The 21,897-nt window shown below is 42.4% G+C and overlaps 1 protein-coding gene across 1 annotated transcript in view; it reads right to left on the reverse strand.

Annotated features, from left to right (window-relative positions):
* The window catches only part of kcng4a (potassium voltage-gated channel, subfamily G, member 4a), a 40,968-nt gene extending 28,760 nt beyond the window's left edge, over positions 1–12,208 (reverse strand). The window contains exons 1-3 of the mRNA XM_056387999.1: positions 11,690–12,208; positions 8,045–8,825; positions 7,268–7,909 (exon numbers count right to left, since the gene is read on the reverse strand). Coding sequence (XP_056243974.1) covers positions 7,268–7,909; positions 8,045–8,152 — 750 coding nt within the window. The 5' untranslated portion in view covers positions 8,153–8,825; positions 11,690–12,208. The remainder of the gene's footprint in view (positions 1–7,267; positions 7,910–8,044; positions 8,826–11,689) is intronic.
* Between the last annotated feature and the right edge of the window lie 9,689 nt (positions 12,209–21,897).

The raw sequence follows: 21,897 nt of genomic DNA on the forward strand, positions 1-21,897 counted from the left end.
TCCTCACCTGTCCAGCAGGTGTCCTCACTGTGCTCTCCTGTACCACGCACTCCCTCCATAACATGTCATATAATTGAGCAGGAAACCCCTAACTGAGTCTCCATTCAAATCGCCTGAAAACTGAATAGCACTAAGGTAGGTGAAATGCTGTCAAATAAAATCGAGTTTCAAATACTTGAATGTCATTACTGTGTTTTTGTGTTTGTGCATTCTTTAGCTCATCCATTTGTTTTCATTGTTAGACCATCTGCCCTTAACAAGCAAGCTGTGTCTACAAACACAGTATATTGAACTTGGATTGTTTGTAATGTGTCCCAACTCTAAAGCTGCCTTTTTTCCCAGCTTCTGTATTTCAAGACCAAAATGCTGTACACTGTAATGGCCCAACAAGCTTGTCCCCATCCAAAGGCTCCCACAGAGTGTGGAAATGATGCATCCTTTCCCAGAGTGCAAATCAGTCAACTGTCTTTTGGTACATTCAGCTGTTCATCATCATCTTTTAAATAAGGAAACCAGGATATACAGTATTTACAAGGGTAAGATCAACCTTTCCTAAATTATCCACTGGTATTTACCACTTTGTTGGCTGTTGAAATTTATGACTGTTCTTTTTGATGCTCACTCTATTAATTTTGGTCTGGTATATCTTATTTGGAAAAGGAAGTGCAGGTTCAAGCCACTGGCCTTTGGTCCTTTGAAAGATGAACCTTCCTGCACCATTCACACAGCTCAAGAAAATCTTATTGTTCTTTACTTTTAGCATTGTTGCAGAACTGTAAAGGCTACTTGACATTTATGGCATCACATGAGCATAGAGTTTTTTTTTTTTTTAAACAATTACAAATGGTGAATGCAGTTTAAGCGAGGTTAATTCACAACTTCAAAATGTCAAAAGCTACTAAAGGTCGCTCCATCGTCTCCAGCTAACAGCCCTAAACAGTCTCCAGAGCTAACATATTCTGATCTAACAGGCACTACTCCTCTGCATTGTGCAGTATTTGACTATGCAGTCCTGTCCTGGCACGGACAGGATAAACATCTCATACTTTGCTGTTCTCTCCCATAATCCCACTTGGCAGCCATGCAGCACATCAGACAGAGGGGATACAGCTCATAACCAGATAGGCTGAAACAGGCATGAAATCTGCTCAACACTGATACGGTCAAAAACAGTACATACATGCCCGCAGACACAAACACATAGCAAATGCTCATGCATGCTAATGATTAGTGCATGTACATGTATCGTCAATGCTTAGCCAGATTCTGGTAACTAGCATATACTTCAATCATACAAATATTTACACATATACGCAGATACACATCCTCCTGTGGCTTGAGGGCATGTTAGATTGACAAAAACATTTTCTCTGCTTTACAGCCGTAAATTCACCTTGTTGACCTGAGCAGAATTTTAAAGTTCTGGGACACACACACACACACACACACACACACACACACACACACACACACACACACACACACACACACACACACACTTTTCTATAGTTCTCTATCACCTTGAATTGTTTATTTCACATTATCTCAGTGATAAGGTTATCTACAGCTACTGTAAGTTCAGATCCTTCCGACTCTTCTCCGAGTGTGTGTTTATATGAGATATTATAAATACTGCACCGGGTTTACCACCCCATCTTTTCTTCTCTGGATCTATCTTTTTGTTTCTGCTTCCTCCTTCCTCTTCCTTATTCTAATTCTCTCCGGCCATCAGCCTGCCTAAACTCTTATTTGGCTTTCTTTGACTTACAGTCGCTCCGACCGACTGCCAGCCACAGGCTCACCCTGCTGAGCCAACAAAGTTTACAGACTCGGACACCTATTTATGCTCCCTTCATGTGCTTTTAATGGAGGCTGAAATAATGGGGGGAGGGGGGGGGGGCATAAAATGAGGCACATGAAGAATGCATTCTTAATTTTGTGTCCCTGTTGTTACACACTACACCGGGCCTCATGATTGATGATGGTGCTTTGTCTTTATGGCTCCAACGATTTATGGCTGACTCTGTGTTTAGAAAGTCAGAGAGTACACACACACAAACTGAGTCATTTAAAGCCTTACTGTTACAGTATGTGTTTCCCATCTCAGGTGTGGAAGTTAATTATCTTAAATAAAATTATATACTGAGAGGACCTTCAATTGTATTATTCACGTAATGTAATTCTGCACAGTTCAGACGCAGGAGATGTGCAACCAGAGAGATTATATCACAGCCAACACTTTGATCTTTTCCGAATGATTCTCTTTGGAGCTGGACATGATACCGACACAACAAACCTTGTTTCCAGTGATCATGAAGAGATGTTTTTGTGACCACAACCAAGCTTGTTTTTGCAGTTGTCGGAGCTTGTCAAGATCACAGAATTGTTCTCCAACTTCTTTTCTCTTGATCAAGAGAGAACCTTTGCTTAGTATTTACTCATTCATTCAAATTAGAATATGTCTTGTGCTGTGCTAATGTGTGTGTCTCCTCTTCCTTATGTGCCCAGGTAATATCACTTTGTCTCAGATAGTCTTTAAACTTTGAACAGCTCTTCTGGGAGGACATAAAGGCAGAGGAAGGAGAGAAAGGAGGCTTCACGGCTGGTTTAGTGTTTCTTTCTCTGCTCTTTTGTTATCTTCTAGTCTTTCACCTCAACTCAGACGCCACTATTTCCTCCATCTCGTACGTAAAGAATTACCTTATTTTCCCTTCAGACATCACAAGACACATTATCTCCATCTGTCTCTCTTTCTCTTGTTTTTTTTTGCCTCTTAATAGAACAAGAAATCACACACCCTCTCTATAATCACTTACCCAGACAGGTTCTGTGGTTCAATAAGATTATTGGCAGGTCTCAGCTTGAGAACAAGTGTATAGTCAATCAGAAAACGTGTCAAAACTCACAGCATGAAGCTTAAGTCATGAAGTCTCCTACTCTGCTGTCTCTTTCTCTCCCCGTCAATTTGTCTGCCCTGCTCTCTCCAGATACTTGTGATTGATGCCCTGGGACGTAATTATTGAACAGCAAATCCCACTCCAATTTATGGCATTAAGGACATAAAACGGCCACTTCAATTACTCCCCAGGCCAGAATACGACTGAATTAGGAAAAGGAGAGCAAATCTGATGAGGCTGTCTGAAAATACTCCATCACCCGGCGAGAATATTAAAAGACATGAATCCAAACGACACTTCCTGAGAGTATAGCACTTTGATGTATATGCGGTAAATTAGTGAAAATGAATGCAGAGAAAGTTGCTGCCTTGCTGCAAAAGTTTTACTCAGAAATATGTGCAAGGAAAGTCAGAGTCTTTGGTGGATATTTGACATTTGGACAGCAACAAGATGTAAACTCAGGCAGGTTATCAATGTGTGCTGAGACCTGCTGCTTTCCAGAGAGAGTTAAAAACTGCAAACGCCCTGTTCTTTCTAATCTAAACACTGCTGCTATCCTGACAGAGATTTGACTTAGGGAGATTAATGAGTTCACTGCTGGGTTAGGACAGTGGTCACAGTGGAAATTTATCTCATGAACTCATGAATATGGAGGCCACCCCAGCAAGCTTCTTCGAATAACATGGAAATAGTCTGTAACTGTCGTGTCTTATAATATTGAAACTAGTAAAGAAAACATGCATGCATGCTACATTAAGATCCATGACCAGAATGGGAACAGTTTAGTCTAGGCTGACATTGATATAGTGAAAGCAAGGTCACTATCATCCTAGCAGCAGATGGTTAGCTGCGTACATCTTTTTTTTTTATCTCTGGTCCTTTTGGTTACTGGTGCCATGCTAAGTTTTCTTTTCTTTTCTTCTTTCTGTTATTTTTGTATGTGGACTTACAACAAACTGTACTACTATTTCAATGTCATACATGCTTGTTGCTATTTTACGTAACCAACTAGCTATGCAGGAAGAGGATGTTCTGCTTTCTTGATGCCACCTACAAGGCGACTGATTGATTGGTCACCTTCTGTCAGTGAACACAACATCAGAGCTATATTTAATTAGCTGAACAAATGTGAGCTGTGGGTGGAGATTCAGAGGTCTGGAAATCTTTCACTTCTGAAAACTTAACTCAATATTTCACATGAGAAGCAATGTAATTTTCACATAATGACCTTGGACATTTGAGTTTTCTAGCTTCTTACTTTGAGGTATTCACAATGTCCAAAATGTTGACCTATGCCCATCAAGAACAAAGACTGAGCTTTAACTTTAAACACTTCAGCCCTGCAAGCTCCACTGACATTTTAACATATCCATGAGCTTGGTCTAAAAATCCATCACCGTTTTGACTCTCTGATTTTGTATCAATACTTTATGCATCTATCTGAACTTTTGAAATGCATCAGAGGGGGCTGTTTTTCTGGTCAAATGGTTGCAGCTATACACAGCCTGAAGGAAAAATAGTGGCACCAGAATTACATGGAGGGTTTTTACACAGAGTGCTTATACAGGGGAAAGACACACACCCACAGCAGGAGATGGAGGAATGATGGAGCAGTTAGTGGGCATGAAACTGAGCCGTAAGATAAAGGCCCCTCCTAGTGCATTGTGCTCATAGTGATATACTTTTGATAGAGGGGATCAGCTGAGGACAAGCAGAAACAAATTACATAGAGATGGACAGGGGGGAGCAGGAGGAGGGGGTAAAATGAAGCAGTGTTTATCTCTTGATTTCTTTTCACCAGAATCTCACTCTCATCCCTTTTTAATTCATGCTGTTGCTTTCTTAGACCTACCCTCTATTTGCCCTCTGCTTTTTCCATCCTCCACTTACTTTATCTCTCCTTACACACTCTTTACCCAAACAGAGGCAGGCAGAGAGGCAGGATGAATGATGAGTGGACGAGGGAATTTTTGCTCCAATCCAGTGCAAAGCAGAGCAGAGACAGAGACAAACAGCAGGGCCCTGTGAATTAAAGATGACAGGAGCCTGCTGCTCGTGCCTGGGCAGGCTAGCCGGACACCGAGGAAGGAGTACAGCAGCCGAACACAGGAAAATAGTGATGCTCAAGAGCATGCAGTGAGAAAAGCATGAAAGCAGCAGATGGAGTTGTTTACTTTTGGAAAAAGCTGCCATCCCCTTTCCAAGAATGAGCACAGACATGCCAAGACAGGTTTGAATGAACACACACTCTCCTAAATGTCCTTACCACCCATAATGTCCTCACAATGCAGTGAGATAGCAGACACAACAATCCACACACAATGTCCTCACAAGGCAGCAAAATGTGAGACTCAACCATACACACCTAACGCACCCTTACAAACCCCATCGTCCTCACAGGGCAGATAACCATACACATAAACACACACCCAGGATGTCATTACAAACCACAATGTCCTCACAAGGTAGTGAGGTGTCAGACAAAACCATGCACATACAAGCATATAAAGTTTCACAAAACTATGCTTTTTTTCTGAAACACTCTTATGCCATGGATCAATACAGAGTCATAATGGTGTGTGTGTGTGTGTGTGTGTGTATATGTGTGTGTGTGTGTGTGAGTGTGTGTGTGTGTGTGTGTGTGTGTAAGGAGTTTGGGGAAGTGAGCTGGCTAACTGGGGTGTATCCCATGGAGTTTCCCTGTCTCTGTTACTGTGTTTACGTGAGAAACTTACAAGCAGGAAAGCTTGATTTCCTGTTCTCATCAGAAATGCAATGCTGATACTATACATCAGGAAATAGAGTTTGTTTACATTCAGCAACACTTGCGCTGTGTCTTGCACGAATATCTGCCTGCTTGTGAGTCCTGCTGGATACCTGATTATTTTGCTGTGAACCTTGTCACTGCTATCAGTACACAGAAAATAAATCTACAACAGCATCTGATTCCACCATGCTTTTTTCCTCCCTCTAGGCTAATTCTTACAGGTTTGTCCTCTTGTATGCCGTAAGAGGTCCATATCAAAGGCACCATCCAGTCCAGCAACAAGCATCCACTGAATCAGACCCAGGGACTCTGTCCAATCCTGTACTCGAGCTCTTCCATCTGTGTTCTTATGACCGTCACTGACTACTGGACTCCTCCTGGCAGGGCTCTCGAAATCTTCTCCTCAGCCTTTTACGACTCATCAAGCTTTCTGCAGCCAGCACTCTCTTCCAGCTCTCTAAATTCTCCAGTATCACACCCTCCTGGACTTGGATCCTTTGGCTGACTGTGACTGCTCATATCAAAATCAATACAGGAGGCTGCTGTTGATGATTTCACTGTTGAATAGGTGTGTGGAGTTTCCCTGCAGTAACCAGTCTCTCTGCACACACACACACACACACACACACACACACACACACACACACACACACACACACACACACAGGACCTATATATATATATATATATATACATACTAATACTTCTTTAAGGTTACCTTGGGGAAAGATGGTCAACCTTTTCCTGATGCAGGGATCAAAAGAAAAGGGGAAAGTTGGTAGAAAATATGGAGAAGGATAAAATCTTTGCCTGGAGGAAAAAATGTATATGTAATTTCATTTAAGCAATAGAAATCTGTTCATAAATGAGCAGTGGTTATGCTGCAGTAAAATTTTAGTTAGAGGGCAACAGAAGACTCGAGAGTAAATGTGTGCAAAATTCAGGGAGAGCCGTATCGGTTACAGTTCATTACTATTGTATGTGCATGTGACCATGTGAGCGTGTATAGGCATGTGTCTGCCAGTGTACGTATATGTATGTTTTTACATGTGCAAATTTGTGCAACTGTAGGTGTGTCTACATTTGTATGCATGCACGTGTCTTTTGTGTGAGATAGAGTGAGCCCATTTCATTATTCCCCTGTGTTTACAGACAGATACTGGACAGGCCTCAGTGAGCAGCCTGTGCTTCATTATCCCACGCTGCTATGGGGAGACACAGATCACAGGACATGCACAGCCATCACATTCACACACACACACACACACACACACACACACACAAACACAACAGCATCCCACAGGGATCTTTAAGAGGGTGTGACGACAGGGAGTTTTTATATTTGAGAATTTTGAAGGCTGACTTTTTCAGTGTCTGCCTCAATCTGAAATGAATAAAACAAGAATCTTGCACATTTGTTTTTTCCTCAGTCATAACCTCTGACGCACCATTGAGATGCAGCAGAGAAAAAATTCAACTTAGGTTACCAGGAAACAAAGTTAGTGTTGGAGATAATGCCTAAATGAGCATCCAGTTTGTCTTGTTAAATGTTACTTCATAATTACTGTGTCTTTTAGTAGGGAAGAACTGTGTGCAGACTCACCCTGTCCTCTTCCTCTCTAAGGTCTGGCATGGTACTGATACACAAGCTCACGACAGTCACCGCAACCATGATCACTGACAAGCAGGCGAAGATCTTCCCCGGTAAGCCAGATTGCGGATTCTCCACCATATCTCTCAGCCAGTTCATCACCTTACGGTACCTTGTTTCCTCCACCGGCACACGCTGCATGGCGTTTCTCTGCCTGCGCTCCTCCTCACGCCGCTCCTGCTCGTGCACCTCCTCAATGCGTGTGTACATCTTCCTCTTGCAGCAGCGCTCCATGTATGCCATCTCCACACCCCAGTAGGCCAGTTCATCATGCAGGGAAAGAACGCACATTTCCCTCAGCAGACGCAGTTTCCCCGCAGCCAGGAAGTTGAGGATGACTCTGAAGGCGGACGGCGAGCGGTCAAAGAAGAACTCCTTGCGGGCTTCGTCATAGTCGTCGCAGACCCTGGCGATGTCCTCAGGTGACCGGCAGCCACAGAGTCGGCCAAGTCGGGTGAGGGGGAATTGCTCTAGGGTGCTCCAGGGAAAGGTGTAGCGGTTCCCCCCGACGTTGATCACTGCTAGCATGCCATGGTCGACGGACACCAGGTCCTCTGGCCGACGGATGAACTGAGCCCTCTGGTAGTACACACCCTGGAGAGTGAGAAATTAAAAGCTTCAATGCATGAGAAGCTGCATCTGAGATATTTGTGTGAACAATTTGTTTTCCAGAATTTTATCACTGATTTGATATAATTATTTTCCTTTGTCCTTCTCTTTTACTCATACCTTGATGGTCTCAGTTTCAGGGATCTCAGTGAAGATGCGGTCGAGGCTGCTGTCATCACTGAGGGACAGATTGCTGAAGTCATGGTTGGCGTTGCTGATGATGGGCATGGCAGCATCTGGAAAGCACGCTGCTCCGGACTGGGCAGCTTAGGGGAAGTGGTGATGACAGAAAGAGTCTACAGCGCTAAACTTTTCAGTCTCAGGACACAACAGTCCTTTCTGTATTGCCGCCTCCAACCTTTTACATTAAAACTTTCCCATGAGGAAAATTTTCATGCCCATGCTCAGTTCTACTGTACTGTACATAAGCTGAACAAAGAAATAACAGTCGTAGCTTTCTGTGTCTATGGTCTCACAGCCCCCTCATAACAAGGAGTTTTTTTCTCAAGAACAGACAATATATGGCTTTGGCTTCCAACCAAGAGAGTGAAAAAACCCAGAGAGGAGAGGAATGAGGAGAGTCAGGAAACCTGTTGTCACATTTGAATGTGAGTGGGTTTTGATGTTGCAGTCAGAGGTCTACAGTAGACTCAGCTGGTGTATCAGGATTCAGCATCAAATCAATAGGTAATCCTGGTGTAAAGCGAGACTCTGGAAAAGCAAAGCCTGAATATAGAGAGTGGGTTAGGACTGATCAGCGGCTGATAGCTACAGAGGAAGATCGAGATCAGTCACGGAGCAAAATGTGTGGCGGTGATGTGTCCTGGGACTGAGGGGGATCCTCTGTGTCGCCGCAGCAGGATTAGGGAGGGCCTAGACACGTGGTGGCATCATGCAGGCACTGAGAGGGAGACAGAGAGAGAGAGAGAGAGAGAGAGAGAGAGAGAGATGTCAGAATGGAGGTAGGATGGACTGAGACTGAGGCAGGTGTCACAATAAAGAAGAAAATGGGCAAAGAATAAAAAAAACAGATGGTGCGAAGGCAGTAAAGGTTGAGGAGGAGACAGAGAACACACCTCAGTGAGGCTGCAGTGCTCTAGGCTCCACCCACATCTTTCACTCCCTTTCAGCGAGAATCAAGAAAGACAGACACATTAGCTCTGCTGCGATAAAAGTACAGTCACTGTGTTTCATACAGGACTTCAACTGATAGTGAAGGAGTGAAAGCAAATTCCATTAATGGCAGAGTGGTGGCCTTACTTGGCATGGCTGTTAGAAAATTTAAGGAATAACAGTAGAAAAGAACATTCAGGTTGTGTGGTGTTAGTCACACTTTGAGTGAGTTATTGGCTGTTGAAGATGGGCAGCAATCCTTGCAACACACACTAAAATACAGGGTCCAAAATGTTTTTCTTGGCAATACGACTGCCCTGGAACTTATTGGCACTGTTAGCTGTCACACTTGCCCAGAATGGTTTGCTGTGTATCGAAGCCTTAAATAGTTTTGGTTAATTCCAAACGGGCTCCTATTATCCCAGTATTTCTCATTCACTGACAGCATCTAACTTGCGGTTCATTTATTTTCCTACTATGCACCATGCATGAAAAAAGGCATTTATCATAGCACAAATGTAATTAATAATGTTAATAAAGGCTGCATTTAAAATATGCAGTACCTGTGCCTTTCTTGCTATGACAAGTCAAAATATCTGCAGTGAGAAGGGTTTGTCATATAAATTATTACATAATTCTACATTTGTTATTTAAATTTGACTCCTTTTCATTTTATGATTACAAGACACAGCAAAATGTGTGTCAGTGAGTTGCACAACACGCTGATACAACTTCAATCTCTCAGTCTTTATATAAAGGTTTTAGTATTGTCTTTGTGATGGGTTTTACAAGCAGCCCGTTGTTCCCATTTCTCATTAAACGTCGACTGTTTAATTCTCAGAACGTGTGCTTACTCTACGTGTTGATATATGTGTTTTTATTCGACAGATTAGTCACTCAGACAATCAGCTCCTAAATCTTTAAAAATCAGTCTGCAGAGGTTGTAGGTGAGAATGTTTTTTGGTACTGAGTGTTGTAGTGGCAAATGATGAAAGAGGAACGCCTGGGCTGAAACAGCTGGCATTATCCTTTGAGACACATTGTTCAGTAGCTTGTTGTGTCCAGCTACTAACAATGCAGCTGACTTATGTTTGGGGCGGCTGCCTTGCACTTTTCCCCTGCCACCTTTTATTGTGAATATGAAGGTATAATAGAATTTCTACACATGCCACAGCAATTTCAGTTAAGGCAGAATCTCTAAGGGCAAGTCCACACTTTTCTACCCATTTCTACACACACATGTAGGTACACGTTTCCCCTGTGAAAATGCAACACTCATCCTGTCACTGTGACTAGCCCTGACTCACAACCCTGATGGTGAGCACAGCAGGTTGTCCTGTAAGACTAACACAGACCTGGGAGTTTGTCAGAGTTACACAAACACTGCTCACAGTAAGACGAATATTATCAACAGCCTTCATATTATTCTGCACAGTATCTATCTACAGTAACCACAGGCTTATTGAATGTGTGACTGGATAGTGCAGACAGTTTGAAGCATTGGACCGCACTAACATGCTTTACTAATTTAGATCCAGGATAGGATCCTGTACCGGAGGAACCAATAAATCATCTCCGTCATAGTGCTGGTGTTTCATTTCCACCTCACAGAGGGAGGGGAGTATGTTAAACAATTTATTAATCGATCTGTATTCCCTGTGGATGTGGCTGGTTTTTCATAGTGGAAAGTTAATTGAAGGAGGTGTTTTTAGCAGCACACTGGTGTGAGCAGCTTTACTGCACCTCCTGGCTCTGCACTGGACACTAATGACAGACAGCTGAGGAAGGATATCATTAGCTTGTTCTGTTATTATCAGGAGTTGAATCATGTGAAGGTTGACATTTTGCAAGATTAATTTATTCCAAACACATGCAAAGTACTGTTGAACTAAATCAAACTTATATAAAAGTTCTATTTAAAAAAATGGGCATAAATAAAAAACACAAGTCTATAACTCAGTACTTTTTAAATGTATTTTTGTTTATATTGACAAGGAGTTTTTTATGACGAGGTAATTGATGAGTTCATACTGCATTCAGCACTCAGTCAATCAGCTTATATTATATTCATGGGCATGTCAACAGTGGCTGCAATCGCCAGGAGCTGGTTGAGAGTCCCACGTCTCGTGTGGATGGGTTGCTTTAATGCAGGAAAACTCTCTCTCTCTCTATCCCTCTCTCTCTTTCTTTCTCTCTCGCTCTCTCTCACTCTAACTTGCAAACGTGCGCGCGCGCTCACACACACACACGCACACACACACACACACACACACACACTTTGCGCCTTTATCAAGCCTAGACATTTAATTAAACTGGGCGTTAAATTGGGCGCTTAATTAAGATCTCATAACGATAATTTGTGGAAAGGAAAACAAACAGTGAGGGCGCCTAAAGTCAAAGTCGGATGTTGTTTAAAGGGCACTGTACATGCCTTTCCTTGGCAGCCTATTGTGGTTTTTAAGAAACATCCTTCTGGATCAAACACTGTAACAATTTGTCTTAACCTGCTTTATGACGCCGTGTTGACGAGGTGAAGAGAAATCAGCATTTCTCATCTGAAGTATTGAGGCAGTGCATTACAACTTCAGACTAATGCAAAGCTACGAACACAACCCCCGCAGACATCACTGTAACTTATGAAGTGCAGCTTACCATCCGGTGCCCCGCACTCATCTCCAGACGTCCAAACCAGCTCGGTGTGAAATCCCTGTGTTGCCTCGCAGTCCCTCCGATGATTCAACACCAAATCAGGGTGTCACCGACCATTTCTGACCGCCACATTTAAATGATAATAACAAAGATACCTCTCCGGTATCCGCATCATCCAAGCCAGTGTAATGCGCGCAGACAGTCTTGACATACCAAGCGGGTAAAGGTTTGGTGCGTTGAAAGTGTCCCGTTAGTGGTGCTGCAGGAGGAGGAGGAGGAGCAGGGGAGGGGGGAGTAGGAGCAACGGTGCGCAACAGAGGAGACTCCGGGTACCCAGGTTCAACTTTGCGTAAAGGTGACGACAAGCGTAATTGTGACCGGGAGCTCCCGATTAGAGAAAATAGGTATTTTAACAGACCTGTATGAAGAGAGTAGCTCTTAGAGTCCCGCCCGAAATCTCTAGTTTTGCTTTTGGATCGTATAAAATTCAAGGACACTGAGGAGATGCTCTCAATGTTTCCTGCCCTGATCGCCTCGCGCGCAACAGGGGGCGCGGTTGCCTCCCAAATTACCTTCACTAAAGGTTGGACAGAAATCTGCAGTGAAGCACCAACTGACAGGCTACAATTTGTCTGTTATCATATAACTGACGTGATTTATAGTTACACCAATAAATCATGACGTTGACGAAAACGCAATTTCAAAAAGGATAATATCACTTTTCAATGTGCTGTCGGAACCATGTAGATATGTCACATATGAAACATTTAAATTAGCCAGTTGGCTGCTTGGAGCTGGGAGATAAACTTATGGTCTGAAGCAGCACTTTTCTGTGTCGAGTTCATCAGGATTTTTTCAACATAAGTATGTTTTTTTTTTTTAAGTAATCTAAAAGTAGTGCTATTTATAATGGTTTGTTTTTGTAGTCTATATGTATCACCAAAGCTGCATGTTATGTAAAATAATCCTCTGTGGGAGGGGCCAAATGTTTGGCATGACACGAAAATAAAAACAAACTTAAATTTGAATGCCACATAGAAGAGAAGATCTCTGTTCCAAGCAGGAAGGGCGGTGATAGTGACAGTGAACAGCTGGCCAAACTTCTGGCTGAGAAATAAGTGAATAGACCTCAGTGTGCACAAGTGACTTTGAAAACCCTGACTGTTCCAGACCGACACATGCAGTATCATGCCAACCTCTGCAAAACTGGCACCAAATTTGCACAAGGTGAAAGGTCAGAAAAAAATATATCATTATGCTTGCAGATTTATCTGAGTTGCTGCCCTCACACACACACACACACACACACACACACACACACACACTTTGTCCTTGAAAGGCAGCTCATTAGGTTGCATGTGCCTGAGGGAACAGCTAAAACAAGCAAACACTTTGTCCAGGCCCTTACGGCTGCTAACGGAGCAGACAACACATTAGTGAGGGTAGAGATGGAAACTGAAGAGGTAGGGATCTGTATATGTGTGTGTGCATGCGCATGTGTGTCAAGAACAGAGGTGTTCATCTTATTGAATCCCTCCATCACTATTCATTAACCTACAGTGCAGCATATGCCCAGGGCTGGTTAGTGCAACATGAGACTGATCACACACGCTGGGCTATTCTCAGTCAGCTTCTTTTTTTTTTTTTCAAAAAGAAGATGACGTTTTAGGTTCCCTGCCATCTGCCTCAGAGAGACAGTAATAGAATAAGATATTTTCATTCTGTCTGTCATTTTCTTCTGTTATTCAGACACAAAACACAGGTACACACACGGACACAGAGGCATAGTTCTGGCACAGGTGGTAGATAGGGAACAACCGAGTCCTCCAACACTAAACCAGCTAACTTGTTTATCAGGCCCCTCTGTTTCCCTGCCTCATTGTTTCTTTTTTATTAATCTCACACACATCCATACCTGCAGCTGCCCACACACACCACAATGCCAATACACCAGAAGCCGGCACAGACATGCACACATGCAATAGAAAACACAAAGATAGCCGCAGCCCTGTTGGTACTAATAGCAGGCTTCAGTCTGGCGGATTAAGAGTTTAATCCCTCACAGGCAAGAGGGGGCTGAGATGAGATCGCAGCAGCCGGTGTGCCGGGGTCTGATGTGCGGTGGTGTGAGGTGCATGCAGGAGAGGAACAATGAGTCACTCAGCTATTTAAAAACCGTTTGAACACACACTTTCACAAGGATGGCCACCTGAAGGTCCCACCCGATAGCCCTGTCCAACTTTTCCACCCTCTAAGCTCTAAACCTCACTCTTCTTTCTGCCTCTCCCCTGACTTTTCAGTGTCTCTTCTCGCTGCAATTCTCTGACTGCCCTCCCCTGCTGAAATTTGTTTGATCTCTGCACTCGCAAGTTTTGATCAGGTTAATTGCTCTCTCAGCAGACGATGTGAATAGACAGATTAACACTCAGCGCTAAGGATGGAATAAAGAGACGAGAGGGGAGGGGGGAGGCAAAGGGACAGAAATGAAAAGAGACAGAATCGGGATAATGGATAGGCAGAGGTAAAGATGAGGCTAGGTGTTTGATGGGAAAAGGAGAGGGAAAGGTTGACATGGGGAGAAACATCTTTTAGAGGGCAACAAAAGAGATGATGAGAAGACAAGTGGGAACACAAGGGTGGAATTAAAATGAGAGGAGGACAGGTTGATGAAACACAGTGGCGTGCTGTCAGGACAAGCAAGGCAAGCAATGCTTGACCAGTTAAAGCTAAAAATAGATTTTGACTTACAGTGGTCTGTCCTTAAATGATCTGATTTTGCCTGTTTACATTCATCTTGTAATTTACTGTCCTCTTGTGGCTGCAGTAGGCCACTGTCTCTGGAAGCTAGCTTGACTACCAGCCATTGCATCTATCATTTCTGTCATTTTCGAGGAGCATCTTTTGGAAGTTTGCACATGCGCATTGAGGATAATCCTGGAATCTTTGCACACATTATTTTGCACATGCACAGATGTGTGTGGAAACTACTTGTGCATTACAAAATTACTTCCCAGTCTTTTCTTCCTCAAGCCCCACATATATTTTCTGCATCCTCTTCAGCGGACAGCCCCCTACGTTTCTCCTCCATCATACTCCATTCCAGTTGATGGCAGTAATGAACCACAATGTTGTTAACCAATTTTGTAATTTGGAGCATGCGCAGTCCATGCACTTGTTAAACGCGCAGTTCGTACGGTCACAAATTTTGGTCTGCATGTGGACATTCACGAAGGGACATTCACGAATGTGGACATCGGCAAATGACAACATTTGCATCACGTGGACACACGGACACGCAGATGCAGAAGGTATGAATTGGAAAAGGTGTTGAGAGGCAGCAGGTAGCAACAGTAAGTAAATGAGCAAATTACATTGTGATCTATCATCTCAAATTGATCAGCGTTTGATGACAAGGAGTTTGGGTGTATTGTGTAGCGCCTTTTAATAACTCCTTTTGTAAGGCAAGCTTTCACAGATATTCATCAAATTACATATTTGCAGTTAATCTTGTAATTTAATACCCAAGGATTTTTAATTCTGTTCTGCTTTTTAGTTATCACATTAATCTTTTCCTCTCCATTCATCAAGATGTGGGGTTGTCTATGCAAGATCAACAGTAAGTGGAGACGTTTGAGAAAGCATGCTGAGGCAGGAAAATGCAGGATTCTGCATTGTTACGTGATGGTTTCATTGTCAGTTAATGGTAAATATTTTTGTGTTAATATTTTGTAAATATTTTCTGTATACTGTTCATTTGATGTTACTGTCAGTTCAAAGAGTTAATCCTGAAACTTCTTCAGCCAGGAAGGAGTGTAGAAAGGTGAAGATGTCCAGGCAGAGTGCAGCAAGATGCAGGAGAGTTTGAGATCAGCAAAGACACGGCCCTGAATGAAAGAGGTCTAGTCAGGGTAGTGAACAGCTGAATCTCATATTGAGATGGTGGTTTATGGGAGGAGGGGGTGAGGGTGATTAGTTGGTTCTTCGGCTCTGCTTGCCTACCGCACACCTCTGATGAAACCCTAAGCTAACAGGGGAAGACAGCGTTTGCATCAGGTCTGTTTGAATTTGTGTCTCTGATAACAAGGTTCATATGATCCTAAGATAATGATTTCTTTTTGTATGAATTAATCATCTAAACACTCTTGTGCTTTGCCTGAAATCTTTTGGTTTACATGAGACTTGTCTCGTACGCTGCCAGGCAAAAACTCTCATATATGGACAAATGAGGATTCACAGCAGCAGTGACATACAGTACACACCTTTAACACAGTTTAGCCCAGAAGACCTTGACAAATAGCTCTGAGACAAAGAGTAACTGGCAGGTCTTAACAATGTTACAGTGATTAGATTAGATCAGAGTGGATGATTGCTGCTCCAAACATCACTTGACTTAAATTGAAACAGGATTGCAACGAAAAATAAGACACAGCCATACTAGTTGCTCTGCAAGACTGTACTCAAGCTAAATACTTTACTCGAGCTAAATGTGTATATCAGGATGCTAACATACAATGATAATGCTCGCATGTACTTTAACGGGTTTGGCAGGTGTAATGTTACCACATTCACCATCTTAGTGTTAGCATACTAACATTTGCTAATCAGCACTAAACACTCAGTATAGCTTAAGCTGATGGGAATGTCATTAGTTTTGCGGGTACAGAGAAAAAAAATTCATCCCCTTGTGACCATGAATGTGATTTAGAAATTTCACACCAATCCATCCAATAGTTGTTGATACATTTTGATAAAAAACTAAAAAAAAAAACCTGGAGATCAGAGGCTGATCAAAGCCATTAGAATTTATCCTCTGGGGATCATGAATGACTTTACAAAATTCCATCACAGCCAAAGCAATAGTTGTCGAGATGACCAACTGACTGACATGGCTGGTTTTTGTAATTCACCTGTCTCTTTACTTAAGCATTATGTTTAACCTATACGTTCAGCATCACTTAATGTTTCACTTGCATGTGTCATCCTGCCGCCCACGCTCAGCACATTACTGCACTGATTTTGAGAAGATGTTTTGCTGTGTCTTAACTTGCTGCTGCACATCAGGTAGACTGCTGAGTACATTGTCCCCCCCCGCTTGTGAGAGGGGTGGATAGAGATTTTTCTTTATTTCCCATTTGGAGTTGATAGATGTTTTAAACCTCTCTATGGACTGTAGGTGCCCACAGAGTGACAAATCAGGGGGCAAAGATCCAAACTGTGGCTCTCGTTCGCATCTGTTCACATCAGCTGCCTGTGACTAATGATGGGAAAGAGACAACTCAAATCACACCACTACACAACACACTCCAGTTTGTTGTATATCGAGCCGCCACCCTCCCTTTCCACACCGTCCACTTGCAGGGAGTGACAAGTCGAGAGTTTACACAAAACTACTCAATAAACACTGTAATTTCTTCTAAATCTGTGGCTGACACAAAATATAAGCATCAAATTAATTAATTTGATAAACCTTTACAATAGGAAGCATATACATGTTCCACATGTTTTTGAACATAGTTTACTCTACTTACATGTTGCACATTATTTATAGATCTATTCTTTTTTTAATATCATTTGCTAGGATATATTTTCAATGGGATGTTGGAATACGTGTCCCTAGTCTTTGTGTAGCTACAGACCCACATAGCTTTAGGCCTGATTAAAGTGTCTGTTGTTATTTAAGTGTAAATGGAAAGTGAAAGGTGATGAGTTAGTTTGTGGTTCAGGTTGAGTAATCTTTATTCAGTAATCAATAATCTGATAAGCCTAAAGGTAAGGCAGTGTGGCCCCAGCCTTTGCTGCATGAGCTAACTCTCCTAAATCAGGTTGTCCTGTCTATGTGCCCACACCCACTGCACCCTCCTCCAGGCTTTCTCTCAGGCTCTGGGGGATTTGGCAGGAAGTTTGGCCACTGCTCTACATGTGCTCTTACTGTATGTCACACATCTCCTGCGGGCTGCTGGAATCCAAGGTAAATATAATTCATGTCATTCTTTAAAAATGCTTCCAATCAGCAAGTGTGTCAGTGTGACCTTTTCAGTCGTAACAGTTGCAGGTGAAAGCTTGACGCAGTTAAATATTAGAGTACCCTTTCTTATAATTCAACGTGTGTATAGACAAGTATCAGAGTCTGTGTACTGACATGGTTTTGAGTTTATTCTGCCCTCCATACTTCCCCCACGAGTTGACGGGATCGGTTCCTTAGGTTATATAACGTATGAAACCCTGGCTGTCTGAATCTGTTGTCACTGGTTCACTGCAGTTTCATGGTGGAAATGCACAGTCATGGCATTGACTGCTTATTTCACTTATGATATGTCTTGTATTGTATAAAAAACACCATATGGACATGTTAACAAAGTTCAAAACTTGATTTTCATCGGAGGGGGTCTAATATTTCCATGCTTGTTCATTAACTCTTGACTGCATTGTGTCCAGCGAGCTCTTAATTAAGCCATAGAGTAACTTAATCAACACATGGTAACATTAGCTACACCAATTAACTAGCTATTTTGCTTGGGCAAGCAAATTGGGAAAAAAACACTCATGAAAAATGATATAGTTTCTTAAGCAAGGCAGCTGCCCAGCTGTGCTTTCTCTGGTAGCCAACAGTGCCACATGCAAGAACTGATGGAATAGCAAATTAAAAAATGTTGGCATTGATGGAAATTCAGGGTGCAGAATCATCCTATAATGACATTTTACTCTTGAGAGTCAGTTGGTTATTACCATGATTAAACTGGATAAAACTGAACTCGTGCTGGAGCTAGAACAGCAGCATTTTGATAAATAATGGTTACCTAACTCAGCCGTTATAATGATGAGTGATTTCTGATTTACAGAATCCAAATGGGTACTATTAATGTAAAAATATTCAGAGCTGCACACCCTCCATTGGGCTAGTCCAGTCCAAATGAGCCAGCGCTGTATATGGTACTCAGGGTAAAATAATTCCTATTCAAAGCAGGTGCACATCAACAAGGCTCCCTACTGACTTCAAAATCCCTTTCAGCATAAAAGGGAAGCCTTTGCAGCAGGCTACCAGGTGGGCAACACTGACTGCTGTCTCAGTTCTCTCACTGCTTCCATCTCTGCCATTAATTTGAATTTCTTCTTTTCATCCTTTTTCAGTCGTATCCATTTCGAGACTTAAGTTTTGCATCCTTATGTCCCTGTTCTTCTGGACATAGCCCACATCACCTATTTACTTGAAGTGATTAAAATTAGATTCTCTGAAGGAATCAGTTTCAAATGTAAGCTGATGTCTGTAACTGAACTGCACAGTGGTGCAGAAAGGCCTGTTTCAATCCACTTAAAGAAATAGATGGAAATAAAATAAGCAACCCATTAAAAGCCACCACTTCTACCATCTCTTTCCCTCTCAGAGGTCAGGTATCTTTGAGAAGACTGTTCTAAAACTATCAAGCAGCCACTGGAAAAACTCTCAGCACTCACTTTGTTTCAGCTTTTGGCTGAAAGCTTTGCTGCTGCATTTTCTACAAGCCTAAAGAAGAGAGGAACTCTGTACAGGCGGGAATAAAGAGAGCTGCCATCAACCAAAAGAGGAGATATTGCCAAGTTAGATAAATGATCTCATTCTGGAGAGATTTCACAGCTAAAGAAGGCAAAGCTGAGATACTACCCTTCTTCATCAAATCTTGGATCAGTATTACACACAGCATTACTGCTGACTTCCAAGCTGCTTAGATAATAACAAATCACAAGAAAGGAGGATGAGTCCATTTCTTTTATTCATGAAAGCGGTATAAATGTGATTTCTGGAGAGAAGTACTGAAAACCCTCAAACCTGAAATATCTGAGATGTGAAAGCTTCTGTCAGTGCATTAAATCCAGGTGCCTTTGGGTGGGACTGTCTATCCATGTCCCCAGATGAGATGGACCTCAGTAGAGGTTTGGTCAAAGGTCACCAGGAGTGTTTATCCTCCCCGCTGCCCTGATTTGATCCTGGAAGTTTCCTTTCTATGAGAAGGCAAAGGAAACACTAGCTGGACCATTGAAGAGACGACCTATGCCGACTCTTATTACACTCTCAAGTTCTCACTCAGGTATGCTTCTCTTCTTCTCTATCTCATTACAGGTAACAGAATACACAGTATCTTGCCCTGGGATCAAAACAGAGCTCTTGATAGAGTGATGATATCGCTGGTGAGAAGAAGAAGAACCCAATCTAGCCAGCTGATCAGCTGTGGCCAGCTATTCATCAGCATTAAGTTAATTGAATAGGTATTGATTCTCTTGAGGGCTTTGCATTTAGTTGGTTTCACAACTCTGCAGGGCAGCACGACATGGCTCTTAACATTCCCATGCATATGATTTCCTCTGTCTGTCAGAGTGTGTGCTTAGGTATATGCGTGTAATGTGTTTATTAGGCATGTGCAGCTCTCCTTTGATACATATGTAGATACACAGTCCACGATCTGGAGATCTGTGACAACACAAAGATTTAAGGGTAATTCGATACAACTCAATTCAGCCATGATTAAGATGAGATATTTTTATTTTTTATCATAAATGTGCAACTAAAATAAATCAATTATTTCCTTGATTTTTCCACAAACAATAGCGAACGTGGGCAGAGATCCAGTGGATGATTTATTGGCTCAACCCAGAGGAGGATGAATTATTCACTAAAACTTTACTTTTGACTTGTGTAGGTTTTGTTTACCTCAGTTCCTGGCTCAGTGTCTGAATTTGGCATTTTCAGTAATGATGCATGTACCTGTAAATAAAAGAGCACATGGCTGGAAGTAGCATTAGCTGCTAATGCTAGCCTTCATGCCTTGTGATGACTGCTCCTCTTGGTAACTTTATTGTCAGTGTCTGTCATATTTCATGACATGTGTTGGGCAAGTTACTTTAAAACTGTAATCAGTTACATTACTCTTACTCTCTTACTAAAAAGTAATTACATTACTTTATAGAGAGGGACTTTGGATTTGTTTTTGATATGTAGTCAAAACTCTGACTCTCTGACTCTCTGACTGTGGACATATGGTGTGAAATGTTCATGCATAAGCATTCCTTTGTTTGAACATATAACATTATGCAAATGTGGGAGCATATCGGCCGGTGGCTCTGCTGCATGCTGCTGTGTCTTGCCAGTGGTGTGTTTGCAGTTTTCCCTGTTTAATTTGAGCAGCCTTGTGTGTGAGAATCAGCTGCCCTCATTGTTAATCAGAGCGTCCCCTAAACATGTCAGCATGTTATAATACGTGTCGAGTGGTCATTTTTTACCAAAACTGCCTGTGGGTTTTTGGAGTGTGAGGGAATATAGATGTGCTTTCACTGCCAGAGGCACGCAGGCAATCAGTCTTTATGACAGAGGGAGAAACAGAGGAGGAGAAAGAGTGAAGGCAATGAGAATTGTGCTAACAGGAGGTGAGACATACACAGTTAGACTTATTGAATCCCTTCATCACTACACAGTGACCTACAGCAGAGCATATGCCCACAGCTGGTAAGAATGGGACTGATAATACAAGCTGGTTCGTTGTCACTCGTATGCGCCAGTCACAACTGAAATGGATTAGCTGGCCTGCAGTCTGGCTCACTGTGACAGCGGCACCACAGTGAGCTAGACAACCTTATCAGTCTGTGCCTCCACTGCTGCCCATTTCTTATTCATTTGCTCTAACATCACGCATAACAATGAAGCCATGTATTTTGTTGTTACTAAAAAACCTGTCTCTAACACTTGTTGTGTCATTTGATAGTGTTGACTGCCTACATCATGTAAGGATGCTACAAAGATAGAACAAGCGAGTGAGTCATCAGAAAACACCATCGCCACCAACATCACCGTTGCCATCATCATCATCATCATGATCACGAAGGTGATGATACTCAGTTACAGTCACCACTGTCATATCAAAATCTAACCAGTCTGAGTCACGGGTGCCTGGGTGACAACAGACACACAAACAGAAATGCATGCGCACATAGTTATTTTCATCCGGATGGGGAACAATTATTTCAGCAGTAGTCACAGCCTTGACAAGGACACAGCGGTTGATTGACACACATACAGACACATGGTGCATTGTTTATGTTTTTATATTGTGTTAGGTAATAATGAGTAGGACAGTTTTACAGATATTTTTCGGGACACTCTGCTTGAAACTGGGACAAACCAGGACGTATGGTCACTGCAGGAAAATGTCACAAAACCCTCATAGTTTATGTCTGAATGCAGC

The sequence above is a fragment of the Seriola aureovittata genome, chromosome 10, assembly GCF_021018895.1.
Source record: "Seriola aureovittata isolate HTS-2021-v1 ecotype China chromosome 10, ASM2101889v1, whole genome shotgun sequence".
NCBI lineage: Eukaryota > Metazoa > Chordata > Actinopteri > Carangiformes > Carangidae > Seriola > Seriola aureovittata.